The sequence below is a fragment of the Mesitornis unicolor genome, unplaced genomic scaffold (assembly GCF_000695765.1).
Source record: "Mesitornis unicolor isolate BGI_N332 unplaced genomic scaffold, ASM69576v1 scaffold6929, whole genome shotgun sequence".
Taxonomy (NCBI): domain Eukaryota; kingdom Metazoa; phylum Chordata; class Aves; order Mesitornithiformes; family Mesitornithidae; genus Mesitornis; species Mesitornis unicolor.
In genome coordinates this window covers 9,921-20,426 of record NW_010205152.1, presented here as the reverse complement: position 1 = coordinate 20,426, position 10,506 = coordinate 9,921, and the positions used below count along the sequence as shown (strand labels likewise).

The window sequence follows — 10,506 nt, the reverse complement described above, 5'->3', positions numbered from 1 at the left end:
CTTCAGGATGTGGAGATCTGCGGTTGAACCCCTGTATTGTGCAGAAGAGAGATGCTGCTACCTTCTCCCTTCAGATTTATGTATTGCAGGTGGAGGTGCCTCCATGGCACAATCACTCCCTATCGTCTGGCAGAACTCTTCCTTGGTCATCAAGCCATCTGCTGTAAACCCCATTTTTGGAGCCTCACTCTCCCTTATTTACAGAATGTAGTTGCCCACTTTAGCACAGAGCCCTAGAACAGGACACCTGATTTTACATGCTTTTGTGCTTCAAAATTCAGGAATTTGTAAATATTTAACGTGGTGTATATATGTGTATGTATATACATGTAATTAAATTTTACCCTTTATGATCTATATAAATTGCAATATTTTATACTATATAGCATGCCTTTATAACCAGATTTACTGCATCTATAATTAATATAAATTTGTGAAATTTTTTCCTTTAGATTATCACCTTCAAGAAGTAGTATGTGTAAGAGGACAATTTTGTTACTATATATATCTACCTACCTCATATTTCACATGGAAAAAATCTAATGCAAAACATTCTTATGGACATATTTTTATTAAACATGAAATATAACACATCCTTCAATATTTTCAGCAGTTCTTAGATCAAATTTTGTATTTTTCCCTATAAATTAAAAAAGTTGGTTATTTAAACTACATTGATAGCCTACAGAACACTTCTCAAAATGAAGACTACAGTCTTTAATTTGCGCAAGTTACAGTATCTTTTAGTAATTTATTTTGATGTGTCAAAATTCAATTAACAGTATGACTTCTGAAAGAAGAAAGATGAAACAAGAGAAGACAAATCTTCATAAAGGAGTAAGGCCACTGTGGCTAACTCTGTGTTACCAGAGTCAAGACAGTAGTCCCTTTCAATTTTCCCGTTGTTTTGAGGTTTGAAGTTGGTTCCACTAAGGCAAATGCATTTTTGATGTCCAGAATGACCAGATGTCTTAGCTGCAAGACCAGTTCTTTTGAATGGACTCTTCGTGTCACCTTACTTCAGAGCCAGGTGACTCATGGCATCAGACCCCTCTGTTTCAACAGGTGCTGACGTACGAGGTGGTATAATGTTCAGGTAAATATCGTACTGTTGGTCCAAGCCAAGGTAGCTGTCACTCATGAGATACAATGTGTAGATACACCTAAAATGTAAAAAGCAGAATCATTAGTTTGGAAATTAGATCTTGACTACTTGGAAAAGATAATCTTTAAGAGAACTTAATTTTTAAATTTTACATACTTGCCAGGAGTTTCTGGAGTATAAAAAGCAAGAGAAACAGTATTTCGATTCCTGACATATCCAGTTCTCTTCAGGGCGATGAGTTCTTTTTTATCAACTTCTCCCAGTATCAAAAACCATCCTTCATCTTTAACTTTAGGGAAGCGAGGAGCAATTGCTTTACTATCTTGCTTTCCCTGTTGGGGAAAATAAACAGTTTAGCAAAACTGTTCCAAAATGCCATTCTTCCTTGAATGAAAAACACCTCAAAACCACATTGTTGTGAATTTTTTATGTAAGACAGTAATTTAGCCAGACTAAAATATTTTTATTTTTTTCCAGATGAAGTTGTTTTTAAAAAATATCACAGTCCACAGAGAAAAACCCAGAATATGAGATAGTATTCCAATTATTTTGTAAACCATTAAAATTTGAATGGAAATACTGTTCCCTTTTTTGTAATTTAATCTAATGTATTCCAAATGCTGTTCTCTGCAGAAGCGTTAATTGTAAACCTTGTGTCTTTAAATAATGCTAAAAAATACCCTTCAAGATTAATATAAACAGAAAAACAGCACTTGAAGTCTTTATTTGAGGTTGATATAGCAAAACAAAAGATTATTTCAGTCATTCTTTGAGACAGTGACTTTACTGCTGAAAGCTGAAGATGTCATGATGCAGATTCAATCAGCATTCATTTTGTGTTCTGAAGATGGAAAGGTTTTACTGAAGATTTAGAGAGAAGAAAAAGCACCACCATAGCAATGATGCTTCAGAAACAGTTTGATCCAGCTGTTTCTTACAGACGAGGGACCAAATTCTAGGAGAGGTTTATAAAACAGTGATCACTGCGTGAAATGCTCCTGATCCTTTCTTTTCTGTGGCTTCTGGTTAGGAAGTCTCTGTCAGTAACTGGCACAGCAAATAGAGCAATTCGTGGAGGAGCTTTGACCCTTTTTCCTTCTTACAAATGAGACAGTCTCCCCTTGGAGATACAGCGAACCTGCTGTAGTCAGGACAAGAAGTCTTTTGGGAAAGAAGAATACTTTTCAAATCTAATTCTTTAACTAATGTAAGTTAACTTCAGGATTTGCAAGAGAACATGTGCATCTCCATTATTTATCAAAATGAAGAGTCTCAGAACAGTCTAAAACTGTTCTCTGCTTATATCTTGAACTCTTCTTTGTATCTTAGCAAAAATGCTGGTAATTAATTCTTAGTTGCTTGAAATATTAGATAAATTCATTAGCAAAATCATAAATCATGGTGGTCCATATGCCACTCATGGCATGCAAATGACAAAAAAAAATGCACCTATAAGTAAGTGATAGTGACAGTGTCAGCAGTTGCTGATGTGAATGCAGGAGACGTGGCCTTAACTCTTCCAAAAGCTGACAAACGCACAGCGAGTTACTGCTGCTATGGGCAGAACAGCTGGAAATCTGTGCAGCTGCTGGTGTTTCTGGCTTGACACATGAAGCCATGCCTTGGGAGGTCACCAGCCCAAGAGGAAATGGGATGTGCTTTAACTAGGCAAAGGAATGGGACTGAAATTTAGGTGTGGAAGAGAATTGTTTGTGGCTGCCATTCTAGGAGCTGTTGAAAAAAGCTTGACACATAAAATATGAGGAAAATATCCTCAGTAAAGGGCTGAGGATGCGTTATAAGTAGAAACATGCTTACAGGTATGGGTCTGGTATGTAGTTTGGAGCTACATGGGAATATAATAGGGAAGCTTATAAACTGGTCTGGGGAAGCAGGATATGCAAGAGTGTAGGAGTGGTAGGAGTTTGGGGATGGTGAGTACTTATATACTGCCTGTGAAGTTATCAGCTTATAGTACCCAAGCAAATTAACTTTATGAGTTTCTGGTTTGTAAAAAATGAAATTTTTTTTTTCATTGACCTGAATTGATCTAGAATTTTAACTTAAAAGTCTATTTACTATCCTATTGCAACCTGAAAAACCATTTGCTTCATTACTAACACAGAAGAGGTTTTGAAGGTGTTTGTAATTTACATAACACTTAAACCATAAAAAAACTCCATTATTCCGTATAAAGCATTATTGATAATGTAAACAGATTATTGGAGACTTCTGCCCTTGGAAAGGAAATGATAAATTAATCCTACCTGATACCCCATCTGAGTCCTCTGCAGGTTTATTTGGAGCACATACTCTTGATCAGCGTGTAATTTGATCCATCTTTTGTCATCTCGTGGGTCAGTTGTCCAGGAAGGAACAGGCACTTCATTCTGTGGCTGAACTGGGTCATCCCAACAGCCCTTAATGCTCAGGCTGATGTTTAGGATTGGCAAACGGCACAAGAAATTCCAGGCCTGTAGAAAAAACCCCAGAACCCTGTGGATTACAAGACAATCTATACAGCTCAGACCACTGTCACTGTAACAATAACAATTCAATGTGCAGTCTACATATTTATTCTATATTAATAATATTATGTATTAGAACACTGCATATAATCATATGGCTCAGAATCAAGCATAAAATACTTTTCATTAACCTCTTACTCTACTTTCTTCTAAGCAAATAAAACAAATGTGAAACTCCTCAAGCATGTTATACATGGCTCACTAAGATTACTGATGTCTGAACACAGGAAAAATTCCTTACCACTCCCGATTAAAGTATTTTTTCCTATAAGCCACTTAAAAACTAGTATAATTAAGTTTTAAATTAAACTTCCTTAGCATAATCCATAAAGAACAAGTCTCTGCAGTGCTAATTAGCAATGGGCAAACCTCAGAGAGTTCAGAGGATCAGTTCAGATAATTAACCAAAAGTTCAACTGCACATCTAAAGTTATCCCTAGTATTTTTCTTTAAGGTTTTTCTTGCATTGATCTTCATGAACCCTCCTTCTTGCAATCCTCGTGAGGAATCTTAAGTCTCTGTGGTTTCTCATGAACTGCAACAGGCCCTCAGCTGTCTCCCATCCTTGTACAGAGAACTGTTGGAAGCATACAATTTGTGTAGCTCAACATGACACTCTCTTCAACCTTAAGAAGGCATCCTGAAAATACAGCCCTATTAGTTCCTTGTCTCTGCCTCTATCAGAGAAGGAAAAGCAGCTCTGAGAAGCTGTGACAAAAATGGAGAGGAGAAGTGCAGGCTTTCATTTAGTAAAATCAGCAACTTCAATGAAAGAAACTTGTCAGGAAGAAGAAATGGAAAAATTGACTGGAATGGAGGTAATGATTTGTGGCCTCACTATGGCTGAAAAAGATCAAAGGGGCTGGTGCTGTAAGAAGAAAATCCAAAAAATGAAGAACCACCCTCTGTCCTGCCCTGCCCTGCCCTACTTCCCCTTCACCTCCAAAACAAAATAGGAATCAGCAGTTCACTCATGTTTTCAAAAAACACATAGGAACAGCTAGAGGGTAGGAAGGAGAGGAAGGAGAAAAGAATACTGATCTTGTTAAACTGTCAGCAGATGTCAAAATGGAAACTTGCAGGAATGAATTGGGTAGGCATAGTTGCATGGGCAATGCGGGCATGGAACAGAAATGTTTTATCTGGAAAAAGACTGATGTATATTTTATTTTTCATGTTGACCATCTTCTGTTTCAAGAAAATCTGTTTTCATTTAGATTGTGCTTGATGTGCCTCTGATTACTTTTTCTGTGCTGGAAGGCAGAGAGCCCTAATAAAAGCTCAGTTTGCTTTTTGGAGACATCACTGCTGTGATTCATACTGACAACAACGGTATATGTTAATACATAATAAGGGATACAGCGGCCAGGGGAAGCAGACCTGAGATCGCTCTGCTGTAGGAAAAGGAGGTGCTGTCCCTCTCTCCAGCATCCTCCTCACCAGCTAGCTGTCCCACTCCATCCCTGATATGTTGGCACTACCATGCTGTGATTGTGCAGCTAGATGGATCAGCTTGTTAATCATTTTGGTGACAGCATCAACTTAGATCAGCTTAAAGCTGATTGTGGAAGCACATTCTGTAATCCTGTGAGTACTCTGAATAAGCATGAACCTTCAGTGCCACTAAAAGAAGTGGCCCAGCCTCCTCCCCTGCTGGCACAAGCATTCATGTAGCCACTTGGCTACAAGACATTTTGACTGTCAGCGAGAAGGTTGAAATGATCCCTCCTCCCCTGGTCCCCAGATGCTTGTTCCCACCTCCTCGCCCAAACCAGCCACCGGCTTTGTGCAGCTGTGCAGAGAGCTGGGTCAGGAGAGGTGAAAATGGCACAGGGAGGGCAGGACTGCCCATTTCGGCTGCAGTGCAGATTTCTGTTGGATTAAAATGGCTGCATTACCAGAGCCTGGCTGAACTAAATGAGAAAACTGATATAGGCTAAAACTAATCTCTCTCTCTCTCTCTCTTCCCTCTTCTGTGTGCTGCATAAACAGCTGTGTCCGTTCAATGGAGAAGGTGGGGAGGGCCAGCTGTGAGTGCTCAGGAACTGCGGTGTAAAAGCAGGGCACTCCAAGGAATTGCACTGATGTTCTTAATAGATCCTTAGCTAAGGACAGGAAAATTATAACAGAAAATAAACAGCTAGAATGTTAAGGGGAAAGATATCCCTCTCTGTCCCTACTCTGAAAGGGAAAAGGGGGAAAAAGGCAGCACCTTGAAGAAGGAGAAAAAACGCCACAGGCATTCTTAATGAATTAGTTGTTGCCAGGATGTTGCTACGTTTAACACAGAAAGCACTACTAAAATCAGCTCCAGCAGATCACAGTGGATAAGACAACTAAAGTAGTAACATCTTAACTGGCAAACAATTTTCTGTTTAATGTAAAGGTTCTTAAGATGAAGCTTACTGTAGGAATGGTACAGACCTACTGTGTGAGATCCTCTGTGCACTTCTGCTGTGTTCAGTACAGGCACCCTAACATATACCTGGCAGTCACCCCTTTGGTTATCACTTACCTGGAAAACTTGTATGTGTACTGTCTCAGAGGATAAGGCCTGTTACAATTATGTTAGAATAAAGTTTGATTTCAGCAGAGATCATAATGAATTAACTCCTTTAGTGGTGTTACCTGTCGCTCTCTTGAAGATTGGTTTATACTGTACAACTCCAACATATTCTACTTGTCAAAGGCTCTCACGCCCTTGTGTAGCTTTTACAGTATAAATAAAATAAAGTAACTTGACTAACTTTCTAAGTAGATTAAGAAAGTAGTTGGAAAATGTCATTCTCCGGGCCTTGTGTATTTGAAAATTAAAGGCAAAGTTGGTACTGCTTGGTCATTGACACAGAAGGACAGCAAATTGCCTTTTAATCATCCATGCAATATGGAGAAAATTAAGAAATGCTTTTCTTACTGAGAAAAAGAGTAAAGTAGTAGCAGCTGAAAAAGAAGAAGATTGTAGGAACACAGATAATTCCAGAGTAAAAGCAGCTAATACTAGAGCAGTGATATTTTTTCAATCTTGAAGTTTCTTGTTTCTCTTTCAATAATATAAATAGCAGCGTAGGATTTTAAAAACATGAATCATGGAAACAAACATAGAGCTTAGGCCAAAGATCAGAGTTACAGTCTAAATAGTTTTTGAATTTAGGCTGTCAGCATATAAAGCTCTGCTGACTTTCAGTGAGGTTTAGGATTATAACTAACTTTTGGAAAATTAAACTCAGGCTCCCACATCACTTAGGTATTTCTTGAGAATGTTAGTGGCTTTTTTCTGCATAGGATGACATAAGCACATATTATCTCCTTTTAAATATGTCAACATGCCCACTGTACATAGATACATTCTTTCTATGTATCTATGTATCTATCTATGTATCTTTCTCTCTCTCTCTCTCTCAATCCTTACCTACCAAACCCATAGAATCAAACCATAACCACATGAGAAATTCTAAATGAACCTTTGATATTATCATTACCATTTTTTCCAATAATTTGTCTCCCCAGGACTTAGCCTAATATTCCAAATCCATGAGCAGCTTCAAGAGCTGTTATTTAAAAATTAATTAACAATCTGCTTAAAAGACATTTTCTTCTTTCCAAATGTGAAATTTCTTCCTTTTCCTGTCTCAAATTTACGTAAGACTTAAGTTGTTTTTACCAGTTTCATGCTAGTAACAGGTTTAATATAGGTTCAATATGCTGTGAGTAAGAAGTAAAAGGTTCGTTATGAAAAGAATGTTTTTGGCAATTTAACGGTTTACTTACCACTTTATTTGACTTTGTTCAGGTCTGGTGCTAGAATGCTAGGCTTAAACTATGTAATCTTATATTCTTTTGTTATAGGAAATATATAATAGAGATGCATTCTTTACTGAAGAATTTTTCTCTTGGTTGCCCCCTGGCTAAGTGTGCACTGAAAGACTTTACACATGAAGGCACTCAACAGGCCATCTCAATATGAATTTTAATTCTCTACAAGGTATTACAATAATTTTTTCTGAAAAAGATGTCATAAAAAATATAAAATATTGGTATAAATGTTTCACATTTGCAATGACCTGCATAATATAGTCATGGCTTTGCTACGCCCAATATGGCCAATCCCAGCTCACAGAAATGAAACTTTTTTCTCCTTATATGATGCAAAGACATTATGTTTTTCCCTCTTATATGCATCTGTATTTACAAACACAGACATATAGAGGCATAGAGTCATTCACAGTGTGAACATACACACCACACACACACAAGCTATTTTTGAAGAAACTGCTAAGACATTTCAATACCAGCCAAACATATTTATCTGAGGATTAATCTTCATCTATTGAATCAGACGAGAACACTGCCATGCATACAATTATTTAATTAGCAGCCAAATCCTCTGCCAGTCAGCAGCCGTTCCAGGCATACTGATGGGGCAGTAGATGCAAATCTCACAGTAGTACTGCTTTTTCTCATTACTACTGCAATTAGCACTTAAATTGATGCTTTAAACATACTAATTTCTAGAATAATTCAGGATTTGTATGTTACCTGAGATCGCCTCACTGCAGAGACGACACCAGATTGCTACGCAAATTGAAGCACTTTTGAGCCAAATAACCATCATCATATCAGACAGAGCCAATTTGCATTTGCTTTTAAAGATAACAGAATGGCAATTTATGCAAATAAATTAAGTAAGTTTACTTCTGAGTTCTCCCTGAACTAATTATAACAATGTTCTAATTTTTTATCACATCTAAAAGTTGGACTGAAATCAATGTGTATTATGTTAGAAATCTGTTGTTACAGGAAGCCTTGTTTTGATGTCAATACATTTTCTTAATTCAAAATTTTGATGTTAATTTAGTTACAAATGCAGATGTCTGTTACTGACATTTAAGTACTTTTCTTCTTGTTTGCATACCAGTAAAAGGTTTAACTGAAGCTGAACAGTCAAACACACGACATATTGCTGTCCTTTAAAATATTCAAATAAAAAACATTTGAAGTATACCTTCTGAAGTTTTCATCTTTCATACATTTATTTGAAACCAATAGACTTAGCATGTGATGAATACTATGCAATATAGCTGCCTTTTGCTGGAAATAGCTTGAAAACCAAACTGAAAATACCACTCCAGCAGCCTCAACATTTTGAGACAGTATTTTTTTCTCTCCCTTTACAGTGTGAAATTTTCATCTGCTTTTTCTATTTCAAATAGAAAATGAGTGCTGAATCTTTTACTTGTCAGAAAAAAGTGGTGTTTGATAGACCACTTCATAAACCAGCTATAATGACATTTGTAATGCATGTATTCCTAGTGTATAGCTGGCTATGAAAAGGTGGATAACACTCAGCAGATTGAATGACCTAGAGAAGCATCTTTAGAGCAAAGAGATGTGGTAATATCAGCCATAAACCAGACTCTGTTACTGCTTACCAGGGCATAAGTGAAAATAGTAAGAAAACTAGGCAGAGAAGAAACCCTGTGAATCTGGCAGTACCTTGAAATCAGAGCAATGAATGTGTTGGACAGAACATCACATGATATTTACTGACGGGAAGCGAAGAGAGCATTTCTTTTCCCAACTGCTCTTCCTTTCCAATCACACTGATAATGATGACTGATAGAAAGCATTACCTGTGAAATCTGTGCTGTTTGCAATTCACTGTCCACAATGGAAGCAAAAACATTCTCTCTTCCTTCGCAGGCAGCCATTAGTTCGGGAAGACACTCGATAGGTCCTTGGTAACCCCCATGCATGCTCTTCCTTGAGCCTTGGCTCCATTTCCTGATACAAACAGCAAAACATATGCCCAGAGAGGGAGAGCAAACATTTGTTTTCAGGTGGTAAATCTTGATACTGCTGTTATTAAATGGTGGTCATTTGTTTCTGGATAACATTAATTCCTGCATCATCTAGGCATCTATAGAGCTTAGCATTATCTGTTATATTAAGATGGATACTAATGTATTTTTATAATGGATTAAAATAGATAATTAATATACAGTTAGATTTGTTAGGACTTGGAACCCTTCCAGCGATCTCTTGTTAATTTGTCTGGAATCACTGTTCTCAAAATAATCTGCGGGGGTTAATTAATCAATGAATATAGAAAACAGAAACAGAAACTCCATTTGGGAAGGCATCACTGTGAAAGAGTAAGTTCAGCTTCGGGTGCATTAATGAACATTCTCGGGCACAGCAATGCATTCAAACACAAACAGCAGTCTGAGGTGGAATTTGCAAACCTGTGTATGCTTAGAAGAGTTACATACCGAAAAAGGTAAAGGTGGTGTAGCTCTATATTGGGCAAAGTAAGCAGGGAAGACTCATGTATCCATCTGCCCTGAACCACCATCTGCACTAGATTGGTTATATTCAGAGCAGTCACCAGCCAGCCATGATGTGCTGCAACATCCAGCATTGCCTAATCAAAGAAGATATAAAAAAAGAGATAAGTATAATTGTATATCTGATTCATATAAGAAAAACAGTTTATTTAATGTTTAACATACAGGAATTTCTAGATCACAGAATCACAGAATCACAGAATCACAGAACGTTAGGGACTGGAAGGGACCTCAAAAGATCATCTAGTCCAATCCCCCTGCCGGAGCAGGAACGCCTAGATGAGGTTGCACAGGAAGGCGTCCAGGCGGGTTTTGAATGTCTCCAGAGAAGGAGACTCCACAACCTCTCTGGGCAGCCTGGGCCAGTGCTCTGTCATCCTCACTGAGAAGAAGTTTCTTCTCAAATTTAAGTGGAACCTCCTGTGTTCCAGCTTGTGCCCGTTACCCCTTGTCCTATCATTGTTTGTCACCGAGAAGAGCCTGGCTCCATCCTCGTGACACTCACCCTTTAAATATTTATAAACATGAA

At 37.7% G+C, this 10,506-nt stretch overlaps 1 protein-coding gene across 1 annotated transcript; it reads right to left on the bottom strand.

Moving 5' to 3' along the window:
• Nucleotides 1-941: 941 nt before the first annotated feature.
• On the bottom strand, nucleotides 942-10,054 carry LOC104546005 (activating signal cointegrator 1 complex subunit 3-like; the record flags this gene model as incomplete). Its single annotated transcript, XM_010191281.1, has 5 exons — nucleotides 942-1,163; nucleotides 1,262-1,437; nucleotides 3,373-3,579; nucleotides 9,264-9,414; nucleotides 9,903-10,054. Coding segments are annotated over 5 exons (834 nt in total), but the record flags the coding sequence as incomplete, so codon positions are not given.
• Between the last annotated feature and the right edge of the window lie 452 nt (nucleotides 10,055-10,506).